The sequence below is a fragment of the Nesoenas mayeri genome (genome assembly GCF_963082525.1).
Source record: "Nesoenas mayeri genome assembly, chromosome: 2".
Classification (NCBI taxonomy): Eukaryota; Metazoa; Chordata; class Aves; order Columbiformes; family Columbidae; genus Nesoenas; species Nesoenas mayeri.
The window spans coordinates 27717348-27735423 of NC_137543.1; the positions used below are offsets into that span (position 1 = coordinate 27717348).

At 43.4% G+C, this 18076-nt stretch overlaps 1 protein-coding gene across 1 annotated transcript; it reads left to right on the top strand.

Moving 5' to 3' along the window:
* Window positions 1-2704: 2704 nt before the first annotated feature.
* Window positions 2705-12687, top strand: TMEM64 (transmembrane protein 64; the record flags this gene model as incomplete). Its single annotated transcript, XM_080340432.1, has 3 exons — window positions 2705-3469; window positions 9046-9201; window positions 12493-12687. 3 exons carry the CDS (start codon window positions 2705-2707, stop codon window positions 12685-12687), a joined length of 1116 nt encoding a protein of 371 aa, XP_080196558.1.
* Window positions 12688-18076: the final 5389 nt, after the last annotated feature.

The window sequence follows — 18076 nt, forward strand, 5'->3', positions numbered from 1 at the left end:
GGAGTATCTTGAGTCACTGACTAGTAAGTCTGGAAAGCAGAGCATTTTGTCCAGCAGTTGGCAAATTTTCAAGGGTGTGTGACGTTTTGTTTCCCCTTAGACGGTACGAGCGGGCTGGGAAGACTGGCAGGAGCTGGCTGACACTGCCTCTCAGCTCTGTAGCTGTGTCCGCTCCTGTGTCCGCTCTGCGTGCGGGAGAGGCTCCCCGCTCCAGTGGTGCCCAGCCGAATTCCTGCAGCTTGGCTTGGATGTTTATCCAAAGATGCTTCAGCTCCTGCTCCGTGACCATGCTCTGTGTCACTCAAAATCTGACTGCGTGTTGTTTTTTCTTCCTGAGCTACTACTCTGAGGATCTGTACAATGCTAGGATTAGCTATTTTAAGGAGGCAGGTGATGGATGAGGTCAAGGAGTTTTAGCCTGTATATTCCGTAGGGACCGGAGAAGCATCTTTCCTAAATAACTAGTTAAAATATTTGTATAGGTTGGAGTGTAATGTCAGGACTGTCACTTGGATAGACCATTACGTTCCTCAGACCCTTTTGTGGTCCCTTCTCAAGTACATTTTCTGTGATTATAAATACAGAACCCTGTAGCTTTTAGGAGCAGCAGCAGGAGATTCATTCCAGCCTTGAGCACAAGGTTATGCACTTTAAATGCAGAAATGTAGGGGCACTGTAAAGCGTGGAAATCTGATCGACATTTCCACTCAAGCTTTTTCATATTCTACAAAAACAACTGTACTGAACAAAAATATACACAAGCTGAATCCATATCAAAGATGTATGTGCTCTTAGTATAAAACCAGAAACTAATATTTTGTCACTTGTTTTCCTACTGAACCTCCAGCCTTCCCCAGTTTGCTGAAATGCCTTACTGAATGTACAAGTACGCCCATTGTCCTTTACAAGCCATAACACAGTGCTTTCTCGACATTATTATTATTATGGATGTATGCCCTGCCTGTATTTGCATCACAAATAAAGAGCACACACAAAATCAAATGCTCAAATTTAGATACAGGTAACAGCAAGAAAGCAGATTATGCTGGAGACATTTATTTGCAATTTCCCTGTTTTACTCCAGAGTTTTATTCCCAGGATTGTTTTATTCTGCTGTGGATCTCAAAGACATATGTCACTTTCTCAGACTGATTTGTTGGATTGCCCAGTTTATATAGTTTCTGACAGCATATTTTGCAAGTGAACATATCCGCAGTACATTCTTCAAGACAGGTTCTTAATTTTGAGACCTAGGGTTTTTTTCCCAATCACTCTTTAACCTTTACAACTCCCACACATGTTCTCATTTTATATAGACTTGCAAATTCCTGAGCAGAGGAATATAACTCCACTGGAGCAGGTACAATTAAGTGTTATAAAGAAAACAAAACCAGCACCATATTGCTGCTGGCACTAGCAACACCAGAAGAACAGCAGCCTACGAAGACTATGGGCCTCAGCAAGGCTCCTGAGAAAACACGTCTCTGAAACTTGCCCTCGCTGTGTATTCAGGCTGTTTCTTTCCTTCGGGCTGTTTCATTTTAGCCATGGCTCCAAATCTGAGCTCAAGCCAACCGAAAGTGTGTCCGAGTTGACAAGCAGATGGGCCGTGGAGTCAGCTGAGCTGAGCTGAGCTGAGCTGAGCTGTCCTGGTGCGGAGATGCTGCAGGCACCACGCAGCACCCGCGGGACCGGGGGCCTCGGTTGTTGCCCCTCGGCCCAAATAGGAGAGGCTGGGAGAGGTTTGTCTGCCTTGTGCACAGAAAACCGGGGTGTTTGTGGAACAAATCCTCCATGTACCGAAGGGAGAGCGGCCGACGTGTCACGGGAGCCCGAGAACAACTCTTTAGTCAGAGACGCCTCAACCACGAGCTCCTCTGTCAGAAAATAACCAGTTTTTCAGCACGGTCCTTCCAAATACCAGCGCTTACAGGTCTGCCTTGAATGAGGCTTCTGAGTAACTAGCAGGCAAGCTGCCGGGGGCGACTGCGGACTGAGGCGTGAGCGCCGGCCCCGGCCACCGGCGGCCCGAGGCGCGGGCGGGGCGGGAGGCCCGCGGCCCCGCGGGGGCACAGCCCGCCCCGCGCGGCGCTCGGGGCGGGGCGGGGCAGAGCGGGGGGCGGGCTCGGCCGGGGCGCTGCCGCCGAGCCCCGCAGCGGGGCAGGCGCTGCTGTCGCCGGAGCCGCGCCTCCTTCTCCTCCGCTGCGAGCGGCGCTTGGGTTGCCACATCGGCACCGCCGCTCCGAGAAGCAGCTTCCCGGAGGCGAGCGGGACCCCAGCGCGCCGGGAAATGGAGCCCCGCTGCCGCGGTTGCTGCTGCCGCCGCTGCCGCCCCCCGGGACTCGCACTTCGCCAGGGCCGCCGCTGCTGCTGCCACTGCCGGGACGGAGAGCGCGGCGCCGCCGCCGCCTAACGCCGCAGCCCCGGCGGCGCGGCCGAGGGGGGAGGCAGCGCGGAGGCCCCCGCGGCCCCTCCGCCCGCCGGCCCCGCGCCGCGGCGGCGAAGCGCGGCCCCCAGCTCCCCGCCCTCCCCGCTGCCGCTTCCCCGCCCCCGCCCGGCCCTCGGCTGGGCTTCGCCGCCGGCAGCCGGGGCATGGCGGGGCGATGAGGGAGCGGCCACCCCTGCCCGCAGGCTGCGTGGGGAGGCGGGGAGCGACGGGGCTGTGCGGCTCGGCAGCGCTAGAGCCGGGCGGCGGGGCGGGGGGATGTGGGGCGCGGGGGCCGCGGCGCTACAGCTCCTCTCCCGGGCCGTGAAGCAGGCGGCGGCGCAGCGGGTCCGGCAGGACGTGGGCCGCTGGCTGTCCCGAGCTGCCGGGTCGGCGGCGGGCGGTGGTGGCGGGGACCTCGTCGGCTTCGTTCCGACGGAGGCGGCGGGGGCCGGCGGGCTGCTGCTGGGGCCCTACGCGGAGCAGGGCGGGCTGCCGCCGGCGGAGCTCTTGCTCTGCCAGCTGCCCGAGGCGGGCGGCGGCGGGCCCGGGCTGGCCGAGGCCCGGGGCTGGCGCTGCTCCTGCTGCCTGCTGGGCACCTGCTGGTGCAAGAGCTGCCTCAGCGTGTGCGTCCTGGCAGCGCTCTGCTTCGCCTCGCTGGCCCTGGTGCGCCAGTACCTGCGGGACCTGCTGCTCTGGGCCGAAAGCCTGGACAGCCTGGCCGGCGTGCTGCTCTTCACCGTGGGCTTCATCGTCGTGTCCTTCCCCTGCAGCTGGGGCTACATCCTGCTCAACGTGGCTGCTGGCTACCTCTACGGCTTCTTGCTGGGCATGGCGCTGATGGTGCTCGGCGTCCTCGTCGGCACCTCTGTGGCGCACGTGGCCTGCAAGCGGCTGCTGGCGCGCTGGGCGAGGGCCAGGATCCAGGGCAGCGAGACCCTCAGCGCCGTCGTCCGTGTCGTGGAAGGCGGCAGCGGCCTCAAGGTGGTGGCCCTGGCGCGGCTGACGCCGATCCCCTTCGGGCTGCAGAACGCCGTCTTCGCGGTGAGTCCCAGCCCGGGCTGCGCGGCCACGGAGGAAGCTGTGTCTGGAAGGGTGGCTGGCAGCATGGTGGCCAGTGTCACTGGTGGAGGTTGCCTCCTGTCCCGGGAAGGAACTTAGGTTTCGTTCTCTTTTAACATCAGTAAAAACAACCCCCTTGCCTGCTTCTGCTCGTGGTTCCTCTGTGCTTCGGAGAGACAGCAGGCAGGTTTTCAAGGCACCTTGTTCGGTGGTGGTGTGTTTGAGGTGCTCTCTACCTTTCAAGTCTATTCTGCTGTTAGGAAAGAAGTACTGAGGTGCTGTGTACAAAATTCTGCAGAGAATTCAGCAGTTTCAAAGTGCCTGTGTTTTTAAAGTAATTCAAGTGGGAGGAAAAGTATTTTTTTAATATAAATAATCATATTGGAAAGAAAGAAGTGGACGGATTCAAATTCTTGCTCAGTTTGGTTGATGTTTGTAGCGTACATCTGGCAAATCCATACAGGGTGTTAAGTCCATGCACATGAGAGAGGTCGCGTATTTTGGCCAGAGCACAGTAAGGTGTAGGCTCAGACCTGAAAAGGTACTTGTACACCAGTGCAGTACTGGAAGTTCTTTTAAACTTGACTTTGGAAAAGGGTGAGTCTTGCTCTTCTTTCTACTTTTAGATGGAGATTGGTACATTCTTTAAGAATAATTATTTAAATAAAGGTATCTTTTTTTGAGTACCATCATGCTGATGATGACAATATCAGACCCTCATCTCTTCCTGAGTGCTTTATCTGAAGGGTCTGGTTTTGGCTGTATGTTTTGCCTCAGTTGTATCTGCTAGCTCCATGAACTCAAAGCAAACCAGATTGTGAAATATTTTAACTGTTTAACAGTAACTTGTATGTTCTTTAATGTTAGAGACCATCTAAACAGGTGTTTTGATCTGCCACTTTACAGCACACTTTCCTTACCCATCTGCAGTCCTGATCCTGTAACTCTTCTGAAGCGCTTCCTTAATTTTGACAGAATCATCTGGTTGAAATGAGTTGGTCACTGAATACCAGATTTGTTATCTAAGAAAAAATTAATCCACACAATTTTTAGGGGTGAGCACCCACATCATGTATGGAAAATTGCGGTGTATAAAACTGTATGCTGGGGCATTCAGCTCAAGAGCTGCAAACTCTGTCTGTACGAGCTGTAGCAACTTATAATTTCTTTTTAATTAGATCCCTTAACCATTTCCTTGTTAGCAGTGAAAGAACCTCAGCTGTTTTATTTATTTATCTGTATTGCTGCAGGACTGAGAAGCTTAGACCCATGCAGGAGGGAGCACAGTCCCCCTGGACCACAAGGTCCCGATGCAGCAGATGAAGCTTCTGCCACAGTGTGACCCTCCTAAAGTGGGGAGAGTTACTCTGACTCAGTTGCTCACAACTTCTAGGTGTTACTTGGAGTAGCCAGCAGAGGTTATGGGATAGTATTGGGGCTGAAGAACTGACCAGAGAATTAGCGAATTAAAATTATTTCCTTCCTGGCATAACTGTTCTGTTGGAAACATGATTCAGCAGAGTATTCAGGCCAGCGCAATATTTAAATGGTGCTGTAAATCACCGTTTTGTATTCTTTAAGTACTGCAAACTACGTAGTTTTCTTTCCAAGTGGAAGATTTCAATGTTAAAATAACAGATAGGAAATGAGATGAAATCAGATTCTTGAGTATGTGACATAACTTGGATGTTGCCTGCTAAAATTAGTTTGGGTTGCATTTATTACTCTGGATTTATTACTTTGCAGCATAGTCAAATAAAGCACGGTGTGTTCAGTTTTTGACCAAGAATGTTTAGTACGAACTACTAGATTACTGAAAAATAAAAATGTTTCATGCAAACCTGGGAATTCAAGGCAGTTTCTCACTGTGAGTCAAGTTTGAGCTACGTGTGGAATACAGCGTTCTACCTACACAGACTGAGCTGTCTTTTCTTTGAAATCAAACTTATTTGAAAGCTTGATGCTCTGCTTACATTTAAAATGCGAGGAGGACATTTGAGGTGCCCTAAGCATGTATCCATTCCCTGTACTAGAAATGTCAGCAATGAATTTGAAAAGGATCGCTCTTAATTGTAGGGGAAAGAACAGGGAAGTTAAGAAAACCTGCACATCTTTAATTTTCCGTCAGTCTGGTTTATGCGTGTTTTCTGTGTGCATATTTATACGTAAAGTGGAGGTACTGAAAACACTTAAATGAGAGGGGAGGAAGTGACAGATGAGGTCCAGAGCAAGGCGTAACCCTGAGGTGAGAAGGGTCATCTGCAGGGCTGGGATTAATGGGTTTCTACAAGCGCTGGTTCAGTGAGTGGCAGGTACCATCTGCTGAGGGTTTTGGGGAGGCTGAATTGCAGGAGAGTGTAGAGAAGGAAGGAAGAGCTTCCTACCATTTGATTAGCGATGGGATCGTATTATTTGAAACAGCACAAGAAGAAAATTAACACAAATTTTGTAGTTTCTCACCAGACAGTCATGAACATCTTGCTTCTGAAGGTCATTCTGTTGCTCTTGGGGCAAGCAATGATAGTAGGAGCGGTGGGTGATGCATTTACTTGTCTTTCTGGAAGACCTAGAAACTAATTAACTGAAAGCATGTTTGTATTTCTCTTTGAGTGGGTTTTGCTTAGTTGCTGCTTCTGTGCTGCTGGGGTGGCCTGATGGCTCTTACCGAAGTGTTTGCCACACACAGCCCTCTCCCCTGACAGATCTTGAGTGTTTTGAAGGCAGGTCTGTAAGGAGGCCTGGTATGTAGGTTATCACCTCCTTCCCACTGCTGGGTTCGTGGTCCTAGATTTGTGCAAACTCATTATTTGTAGTGCTAGGTGTAGCTTAGATCAGAATTAATTTATCCTCTCTCTCCTCTGAGAGGAGTACTGTATGGAAGAAATTATGTAACCAAGGGTGCATCTTTGGTTCCAGAAATGCACACAGTGAAATCAGAGTTTGGGAGTTCAGGAAATGATACCTGCTTTGCAGGAACATGTAGGCTGCTTGTTCTGCTTGTTGGAAAGTTGCTAGCTAATTTTTGTATTGTTTTGGTTTTTATTCCCTACATTTGTTGTTTGTTCTGGGGTTTTTTGGTGTGTGTTTTTTGTTTGTTTGTTTGTGGCTTTTGTTGTTTGCTTTTGTGTGTGTTTTGTTTGTTTTGAGAAAGTAAAGAGCATCAGAATTGTCCTTTGCTCTCAGTTGCTAAGCCTACTTGATCTGAAACATGGGGTTTTGTAAGTTGAGGGGAAAGAAATCTGCTGCAATCCCCAAAGGCATGGGAGCCCCCAACAAAGTGCCGACACAGGCATTTGTTCTCTGACAAGGCTGAACCAAAGGCACCGGCTGCAAAGAGTATGCAAAAGTTTTACTGGACAAAGCCTGTTCAAGGCTTAGTGGGAGAACTTCTAGCCACGACTCCTGTTACCAGAGTGCTTAGGTAGTTCTTAATTTTGTATGGGCTATAACATTGGTATGGGCTATAACAATTGCATCCATGCTTGCATTGGGATTTCACTGTTAATTTTTGCTGGCTTGAGCTTTCTCTAGAAAGTCCTGGTAGCCACTGTTTGGCAGCTTAGCCCCACAGACCCCAGTCTGGCAGGTAAAATTTCACATAAGGGAAGACAGAGCTAAATTTCTCAGATAGGGATGCCGTCTACTTCCTGTGCATTTTGGGGGAAGGGCTACTACTGTAGGTCTAAACTCTGCAAACCAGGAGTTAAAAGGGCACCTGCAATTTTTTTCCCCTCCTCTCATTAACTTCCATTTTAGTGGGAAGCATATGTCTCAGTCCATCATGTCCACTGACAGCCTCCCCTTTATTTGGAAACAGTTTCCCTCATGGCCCAGGAAGTCCAGTTGGTTCAGGACAGATCCAGCCGTGCAGATGGGTTGCTTTGCAACCAAAGTGTCCTTAATGTGTATACAGAAATGGAAGAGGTGCCCAGGAGTGTTAAAACAATCTTTGGGAAGTTTCCCAGCTCCATTAGATTTAATGACAGTGTCCTACTTAGCAAATCTTGCCTCAGTGTTAGTTTTTCAGAGACTTTTAATAGCAGCTCCTTCATTCCCTTGGCAATATGGAAAGTTTCAGTTGTGCATTCTTATTAGATGGCCCAAATTGCTATAATGTTTTTAAAAAAAAAGTATTTTCAAAGCATCCATCAAATGTGAAGTTCTGACATAATTATGTAGTACTTTTTCATTATAAATCTAAATTAATCTTGTATAGAGAGGGAAATGTATTATTTGTGTTGCTGGTACGTATTTCGGTCTGTGGGAAGTATAATTTGCAGTGTGAAGTTTGGAATTGGCTTATTGGATCTTGTTCCAATGAATTATTCTTAACCTTTATGCTTCATTGCATTCTCTTCCTCCATTGCCCTTCCTTCCTCCCAGAAACTTTCCACTGATGGTGCTTAGAGCTCCAAGAATTCAGCACTGTGACTTTCATAGTAACCAAAGTTTATTTTAAGAATAGCATGATGAAATGAGTGACTTTGCTGCTATTCCCTTGTCTTCAACATTGTACAAAACTGTCAAGGTCAATAATTTCCATGTAGACTCCAAGTGTTGGGGCTGTTCTTAATTAGAACTTGTTATAGTACTGTGCGATCAACTGAATTGTCTGGAAAATTTCTTAGACTGCCTGTTTCAAAATCACGCTTCTCATCCTCATTTTTAACCCATGGTTTCCTCCTTTTTTTTTGTTTTTCTTATGTAAGTATTTTTTTCACCTCTTGGCTCTTGAATTTAGTATTTCCCAGTGGCTTCTGATACTAATTTAGCTAGTACTGTGTACTTTGTTCCCATGTAAACTGTCCACATACTTACTCAGAGCAGAAGTTTCCCAGCGAAGAGAGGCAAATATCTTGAAGTATTATTAGTTTTTTCCAGAGGAACTGACAACAGCTATAGCCGTCTGTACTGTTCTTTTTCACTAATAAAGTGTGATATCTTTTGTACAGAATCTAAATGATACCCGTGTATGTCACTGATAGATACAGATGGATATTGCTGCTAGGGATCACTGCTAGATATATGTCTCTTAACAAGTATATAACTTCCCTTGCATAGGCAAGTTGTATCTGCCGTTCTGTTTACTTAGATAATATTTAATACAGCGACATTTTGGACAATTACCTCTTTTTATTAGTCGCCATACATGTAAAAAGCAAAGTAAATAGATTTTTGCTTCAGACCTTGACATTTGATAAAGTAATTTCTTCCTATGAGCAAATTCTCATAAATCGTAGGGCTCCATTCTCCATGAAGAAATAAACTTCTACAATGAACAGTGTAATTACATCTTTAGCTAATGACTTTTGCACAGAGATGTTATGCAGTTTAAGGTGGAATTAAATAAAACCTAGTAACTTTGAAAAGATCAGATGAAAACTAGCCACATACTGTTTTATTGTGTTATCTTAACTTTCCACTGTGCGTGAAGCTTCAGTGAAGGAATGTATGAAATTCTTTCATTATTTTGCATGAAAGTTTGTGGCAGTCTGGTTGGCTGTGCACATAGATTGTATTGGAACTGTGCTCCATTTCTTATGCTGTCTTTTACTCAGATTACAGATTTGTCACTACCCAACTACCTGATGGCCTCTTCAGTTGGGCTGCTGCCTACTCAGCTCCTGAACTCCTACCTGGGCACTACCTTGCGCACCATGGAGGATGTGATTGCAGAACAAAGTGTTAGTGGCTATTTTATATTCAGTTTACAGGTGAGTTAAAACGATTGCTTTCATAGACTTTGGTAACAGCAGTGTCGGTCTCCTTATGACTGCTTGGGTAAGCAATTACTCTTGGAAACTCTTACCTTCTTGTGCTTGAGTTTTATTTCTTTGTCCTCCTAATTCCTTGCTCATCTGCTGTACCAGTAGGCAAGTTTCCTTTCTGTAGCTTTGTCTATTCAAGTCACAAATCTTCGCTTTGGAAACTGCGTGCCCATAGGAACCCGTATGATACATAGAGAGATTAAGTGTTGCTGATTTCTATTTCAGACTGCACTGCCTCCAGTGTGAAAGAGTTTTGAGGTGACATGTGTCTCAGGGGTTAAGGGCTGCTCTCTGTTGCTGTAACAGCTCCCTAGTCTGAGGCAGCTGACCTCTTACAGACTGAGAGCCAAGAAAGTATGGCATGTAGTATTGAAAAGTAGCAGGTTTTAGAAGTGGTATTTTCAGTAGAGATTGTGTAAGACTGAGCTGATGTTTTCTTTTTTGCAAGCTTATTGACTGCTGATACCCAGATAAATGGGTTTCCAGTGTACTGTTTTCTTTTTTTGCTTTCTTCTATTAAAAATGTTTAATCCTCTCTTGCCTCACGTGACCCAAAGCAGAAATTACTCAGTGTTTTCTTTTTCTGCCATGGTTTTGTCAAGTTTTCTTCTCTTGCCCTCTGTGGTAATCTCCTGATGAATTTGTCTTGACAAACGCCCCCACACAAAAGCCCTTGTGCCACCAGCTCTAAGTAGTGTGCTCAGAGTGCTTAGACCCAGCACCTGTGTGGTCTTCACTATTGACATTGAATGCTACCAATTTTACATAGGTATTCAGGATGAAAGGTGCTGTAAAAATACCATTTTTCTAATGCCTAGATCAGAATATTCTAATCTTGCAAGTAAGTAAATTAATGAGAAGTATATAGTACCTTTACATGAGCTTAGGCAATGAAACAATTTGTCAGTAAATCTTGGGAATAGCCTCAAGTCTGAGATCATTACAAGCATAGAAGTCATGAGTTTTTCAGAATCAGATTATATATTAAAACCTCCTCTGACAGCATCTTTACTTCAGGCTGTGTTTGAACAGCAGTTACCGTGGTTGCAGACTTTCAGTTGATGCTGCACTCATTTATCTTCCTCAGTTTTTACAATCGTAAAGCTGATGTTTAACAATGGTAAGATACAAAACTAAGTCTAGGACCATTTTAACGCCCCCCCCCCTCCAAATTGTCTGTTTTTAAATGGAACATATAATCTATAGGCTTCAGAGAACAGGTTTATGAGTATTAAAAGTGTCTTTGTAAATGTGGAGTAAATAGCCTCAATAGATCAGAGAGAAGATAAATGGTTACGTGATCAGCTTTCGTTTTCTTTGTGAAATGTTATTTCCAGTGTAGCAGTTTTTAGTGGTCTTTTCCTTTTTTTTCTCCACTTTTTTTTTTTTAATTATATTGACTCTGCTTTGTAGGTTATGTGGGTTGTAATGTAACTGTCACTGACGTAAGCACTAGCTAGAGAGGCTGAATATTCGAATAGGAGCGCTCACCTCCTTGAGAGCAATCCTTGGGACTTGACTAAGTCAAGGGGAGCCTGTTATTGGAGGAATTACTTATGTTCTCTCACTTTGTCTCAAGCATTTTGCCTCGCTGGGCTTTGATTTAGTAAATAGCTCTAAAAATCCTTCACATTTCATGGTTGTCTGTACGTGTATACTTTATAAAGTACTCATCTATGGAACTAGGCTACTGATAGTAATATTTCTAAAACCGGTCAAATTTAAATATTTGGGTAAGCTTTCAGAACAGGATTTTTCCTATATATTCTGAACTTGCTGTCCTTAGTCTCTTTCTGACTTTTACGTTGTACAGCTTTTGGAATGTATAACTTGAATTAGTGAGGAACATATTTTTCAGCACGAGGATAGTCAAGCAGTGGAACAGGTTGCCCAGAGAGGCAGTGAAATCTCTATCCCTGGAAGTTTTCAAGACCTGGCTGGACAAAAGTCCTGAGCAACCTGGTCTGGTCTTGCAGCACGTTGGGATAGAGAGCACCAGGACGCCTTCCAGCTGCAATTATCCGGTGACCATACTTGTGAATCATCTTACTAGGCAATACTCTGTCATCTTTTGGGCCATGCTGACAGATAGTGTGATAGTCCTTAAAGAAAACATAGTGCTACCAATTAATAATGAAGTTCAAATTTTGGACTCAAAACTTTAGATTCTGTTGTAAACAATATAAACTTTTTGGTTTTTTTAAAGGAAGCTTCAGATTCCAGCTAATTTCATAAAACATTCTTTAAAAAGGTAGAATAATTTACTTACTTCAAAAGGACTCTCTCTGTGAGACAACTTGATTTTTATTGGAAGATTTTATTTTTTGTTAAGGAGGATCTCAGCTGAAAACTTACCTGGTGTTTTATTGAAACCGAGGGGCACCTCTGGGCGGTGCAGTGCATGCCAATGTCATTGAATGAGTAATTTCCAAGCAAAAGCTGTCCAGGTTTATTCCTGATAATTTTTGTGGTGAAAGTGTAAAAATCCTTAGCAATAAAATTCAGAAGCAGAACCCGAACTAAACCCCTGTTTTTTTTACAATATTTCCCCCTTAAAACAAACAATACACCCACACACCACCACCGTCCTATTCCCCTCGACAAGTCTCCAGAAACCAAGTTCTTCCCACATGGACTACTCTAAGTCTCTCAGAAACTCTGATTCTGTCCTGTTTAGTCCTGATATCCATAAAACACAGTGACACTGCTGCTCTCTGCTGTCTTCCACACCAGAGGGGCAAGGACAAGAAGTTTTATTTCCTTTACTCTGCATCATCCTTTGTCTCTGCTGTTTTGCAAGTTGCAGATGCCCAGTACAATTTCAGCCTATTACTCACTTGGTACAGGGAAAACACCCATTTTGACTTAGAGAAATACACCAGATCGTTTCTTTGGGGAGACACTTTTTTGCTAAGAGAGGAGGGGAAGGGATTGCTTTCTAACAGGTATGTAGGTGGCAATGGAAAGAAAGAAGATATCTTTTCCGTTCGTATAATATTTAAGTTCTACGTAACATCTGTGTTCTGATACACCAGTTACTTTGTTGGTGTACTGAAGTTTAGAGCCACTCATTGGTTAAGTTCATCTCCCTTCTAGTGTCTTGCCTGTGAAGCATGGAGTCAACAGATGCCTTCATGAATCTTTGCATCGATGACTTTTTGTTTTATTTAGAACAGTTTCTTTGTATTCTTGCTTACAGTTTATATAGCCTACAACCCTCTTTTGTTTCATTTGCAGATTGTCATAAGCATAGGACTTATGTTTTATGTCGTTCACCGAGCTCAAGTGGAACTGAATGCAGCTATTGTAGCGTGTGAAATGGAAATGAAGACATCGCTTGTGAAAGACAGTCAGCCAAGCATCAGTGGTTCAGCCACATACTGCAACAAAAGGACAGTAGCGTTCTCTGGAGGAGGTGTCAATATTGTGTGATTTCAAGTCTTAGTGAAGTAAGGTTTTGTGAACCTAAAGTATTGCCTAGAAATATCTACGGACAATTCAACTAGTTTTTTAAAAAAAAATCACAAGTGGTTACAGGTTGTACTGTGGCACAAACCAACTGACCAGCTCTTCAATTGCACGTGGAGTGACTCCTAGCAAGAAAAGAAAGATGGTGAAGTAACTGAAGATGTAAATGCGAATTTGGCTGCACCTTTGGTCATTTATTATGCCTGTCATGGCCTGTAGTCTGCACTTTAGGTTTTTTTCCTTTGCTCCTGAAAACTGAGAAATGCTTCTATAAACTGAGAAAAGTAGCACAGAGGTAAATATTTTTCTGCTTAGTGTTATTTATAAGGCTGAATAATTATATGCAGTGGAATTTTATTACTGATAAAGATGAATGAGAAAGTATGCAATTCAATGTATGTTATTCTTGAATGTGCTTTTGCTTTGGAATTGCTTCCAGAACTTGGAGTGTATTATTTAACTAATGATGGGACCATTTGGCTTTTCCTTCATTTTTTATTTTAAAACAAGAGAACCCTATATAAAGTTTTGGTTGAATGTATTTTTTTAATTCATTAAAAATGTTGCAGAGCCATGTGTATGTACTCACACAAGCTTAAATCCTACATTGTGGGACTGAAGTGCTCTTAAATAACATTTTAAGTTACACTGTGTAATATGCAAAGTAAAAGAGAAAATACAGAAGTTATAATAGATTGCAGTGACTATTCGAAGCAGACTTAGTGACTTCACTTTTGCATTGATTTTACCACCTTGGTGATTGTAACAAAGGGCTTTTCCATGTTGGTCCTATTTATAATATTTTTAATTGTTAAAAGGATGGAGTTTTTCAACTCAGATGACAGCATGTAGTAAGGCTTCCAGAACAGGGAGCTAAATATCCCCTTTAAACAAAATGATGGGATACTGGCAGTACCAGTCTTACGTGAAGGTGGCCTTTATTTTGTAAGTGAATACTCTCCCTTTAAAAAGCTTTAAGAATACACATTGGTTGGCATGTTTTTTCTAAAAGTTTTACATTTTTTTAAAAGACGCAATCTATTATAAATTTCGTCAGAGTGAAGAAATGAAAACTAGAGGTTCTCCTTGGAAAAATAAATAATCCAGTAATGTAGGAGGACAGTAGTGTCTCTGAGACTCAGGAATTCTGACTCCATTTTTGCAAGGCAACACTGTACTGGAAAATGCTCCTCTTACATGTGGTGTGGGCTGTTTTTCACTGCGCTTGAATAGATGGAGTAACCCATAGTAACTTGTGTGTGTGTAAAAGGGAAACAACAATAATGCCTGAACCTGATGTCCTGTATGTGTGAGTTTCATGTAGATATATGCACCAATATTCAATTGCTCAAACCCACGCACCTCATCGGATACAAAAATAATGTAACGTATTGCTTATTTTCTAGTTATTTTGTGTAAGTTTTTAAGGATGCTTTCAGTCTTCAAGAGTTTGTGTTATTTTCTAACAGTATGACTGTGCCTCCTTTTTGTAAGGCTGTTTGTTGGGTTCAAGCATTGTTGTCTTGCTTAGAATAGCAGGTCTTCAAGGTCATTGGGAAGCAGAAATTTGGGAGCCTCCAGCAAGCAGTCTTACTGAGAGGATTTACAGTACTCATGTAACTTGACATCTACGTGCTCCTTGGTAGTGGAAGTTCGATTTTGTTCTTTAAATACCTATCCTTTGCAAACTGCTGTTCTTGGGCCTTGTGACATAAGGAGCTGAACTAGTTAGATGAAACAACAAAGTTCAGATTGTCTCCTTTTTGCTGTTTTGGTGTTTTATTTTATTTTTGGTTGGTTCGTTGTTTTTGAAAAGGCAATCTGTATATACCTGGAAGTGTTCATTTACACATCTCTGCCTCTGACAGCTCCTGTGTGAAAACAAGAGAGCCAGATAACTTTTTGATGGCGTTATTTGTCATCATAGTATAATTGAGCCCTTTCTTAACTAAAGGTTTTTTGTGTCTTTTGTTTCTTGGAAAGATCAATCTTTCAGTAAATGAACTTACCTGAACTTTGTTCCATCTTGCCAAATTGACAAAAGTGTTTTGAAGAGGGTATTTCTTTGCGTTGTTTTTTTTTTTTTTTAACTAAAAGTTGTGTTGATTATTTGAGAACATTTCCCAAATATGTATTTTGAAGTGCTTTTATTTCCACAACATTTTGTAACCAGAGTAACTTCACTATGTGAACACTTTTGTAGTATGGAATTAGTTCTTAAGACTTTTGCATTTTGCTTGATACTTGTAATATTTGTGTACAAGTTAATGGGAAATGTGCATTAAAAGGAACTTTTCTGTACCATGCCAATCATAATTTTATACAATAAATTCACTCAAGTTTCTTTAAAGGAATATGTATTAAATATTTAGGTTGCTATGAAGTAGTTTGAAAGAAGGTGCACTGGAGCGTCGTCTTTCTGCATGCATGTGAAGATAGTTGCCTGCATTAAAGGAGTAACACATTAGGATTAATTCCATGGGTGGAGAGTTACTGACGAGGGAAGGACATTTGATTTTTTTTCAATTATATACATGATTAATTCTGTTGAATACTTTGAAGGCCAGGTATTTTTAGTTGCCTTTTTGATAGAAGAATAAGCACACATGTACTTGTGAAAAATGTGCTGCTGAACCGAGAGAAGATTCATATTTTTGAATCTAAAAGGAATCTCAGCTGTGGGGCACCAGCTATCCTTCCTCCTTCTTGTGATTAGTGTAACTATGTAATAAATTTGTCCAAATTTAACTTTATGCTAACCACCTATGAGGAAAACTGCTTTTTGTCCAAAAACTTTATATACTATTTTCATACTGATTTTTGCACAATAACTTCAATGAGCTTTGCGGAGGTCAAGTTTGAAGAATGGAGAATTGCTTTTATGTGGTGTCTGGTTAGTGTTGTGCATCAGATCCTTTACATTCATTTTCAGCTTTCCACCCCGGGCTGGTATAGTTTGGATTTTGACCGACCAAGATTACTGGAGTCATCAGTGGCCTTGTAAATAACCTAGGATACGACGCTTGAGACAAGATATTATAAATGTGTTCCTGTTTGCTCTGTGGTCATTCTTAATGACAGAAGCAAATGAGTAGCTCTGTGATGGGCTTCCTTGCTATAATAAATTCAAAATCGGTACCAGTCCTATCTATAGAAGAAGATGATGGTTTGGGCATGAGGGAACAGGAAATAGAGTGCAGAGGGGAAGCTGATGCAAATTCTGCCTCTGTTGAGGAAAGCTGCTCATCTCTGTCCTCTGCACTCCCATGGAATTACAGTGATGTGCCTGGCAGCACAGGGATGATGAGTCTAATGCACACCCTTCTTTCCTAGGCATTTACATTTGTCTTGCATTGTCCTGCTGTATTGATTTTTAATTTATATTAATCTGTTAGTGGCAAGTAGAAAGAAATAACCGACTCTGTATTTTCAATTCCATCCCTTTCCCTCTTCAGTAGATTATTCTCTCATATTGCTAAGCTTAAAATGACATTTTAATGAAGTCTTGTGTCTATTAATGTGAGTTAAGCCCTACTTGCTACCAATGTGACTAATGTATAGTTGGTTCAGTCTGGATTCTTGATTTGTTTGGAAAATTAGCTGGGTGAGATTTGCCGTGGTGAGTGTGCAAAGTCCTCTGACTTTCCTTCTAATTATTTGGGATTTGGGATACATTGTGAGAGGAATTCGCAAAATAGATTTATTATGCAGGGGGGTTTGTTTCTTTTGTTTTATGAAAAAAGTTACTAGCAAGAAAGCAGAAAAAGGATTTGTTCTGTCATGAGCCTGACACTTGAATAGTGGGTGTCATCCTTTTTGGGAGATGAGAATGTTGCCAAGATTAAGTGCACATAAATTTAGGTGAGTCAAGGTAATTAGGTGCCTGCTTTGGTGATAAGGATGTAAAGCCTGTATCTTTAGGTCAGCATGGCAAGTCTTTTTTTAATCGTATAATCTGTGGAACCACTAATGGCAAGCTGTGCTGGCCCAGCGCGTTGCTTCCCACCCCTCCTCGTGCGCAGCAGGGAGAATCTAGAGAGCTATAAGTCTTTCAAGCTGAAGGGGAAGAAATAATAGCCTGAGCAATAGTGAACACAGTTTGAGGAGGTTGAGTTAACCATAATGTTGCCAGAGCTGTGAACACATGTAAGGGCCTTGTTTGCTTAACTGACAGCTTCGGCATCTTTCTGCAGGAGGGCAGCTGGGCGACCTCACCAAGAGGTAGGTCAGCTTTTTCTCTTCCAGAGGTTTTTAGCATGCTTTGACTTTTGGACCTCTTAACTACTGAAATAGTCTTCTGACAAATTTCACTGACGCTTCTCTTGTTAGAATATTTTGGTTTATCCCAGTCACAGGCCAGATCAGTTGGAGTGCAAACCTCTATGTCCCAAGGGGTGGTTGTGCAAGGGCACAACCCAGGCATGAGCTTCTGTAGGGCAACGTGCGTGAGCTGGATTAGCTGAATGTGAGGTGTTTCCCTCTGTTCCCAGTGAGCTATAACTGGCTCCCTGAAAGGTTGTTTGTGGGTGGGAGGAAGGAAGGAAAGGCCTGTGGTTATGGACTATTCTAATAGCAAATTTTCACTCTCTGCCTTAGAAACCTGATTGCTTAAAATCACAAATATTCTCCATATAATGTGAGAAATGGTAGGTGGTGAGGGATGAATTCTCTGACTGATTTTTGTGAGGGAGTAACAATTTTGCTTCAGTATGTGATGAAGCACCCAGATGGTAGAGGGGTGGGTTTTTTTTGTTGGATTTCTGGGAGCGGGGGTGGTACTATTGGAAGCAAATAAGGCTGAAATGGCAACAGTATGAAGTTAATGCTGATTCTTTTGAACCTTGACTTATTATGGCTGTTTCAGATTTTCTTACAGCTACAGGGAGTAGGGTCTTGGAAGCAGCCAGAATAAGAGCTCCAAGTAAGAGCATCTTGGCTTCTGGAAGGCTGCTGAATTTGTACCTTGCCTCTAGGGCTAGCTTCTATAGTCTGGGCTAGCAAAGCCCAAACCAGAAACAGTGGATAGCTGTAATCAGAGGAGGAACATTTGCTGCTGCCCTTTTGATATCTTATGCAGCAGAAGCAGCTGGCAGATGGTTTGCCTGCCTGAAAGGCTTCATTTTTGCTTCGCTCTGGTGGTGGCTGGGTGAGGAAGAGCTGTGCACTTGCCATTTGCTTTTCTACCATCAGGGGAGATGGGGGTCAGGGGTTGCTGAGCTGAAGCCAGAGGTTGCTCTGTGAATTGTTGTTCTCAAGCCCATTTCTGAATAGTTCCCTATCCCTATGCTCAAAAAACCACAAACCCACAAACAAACAAAAACAACGAACAAAAGCAAACACACAAACAAACCAA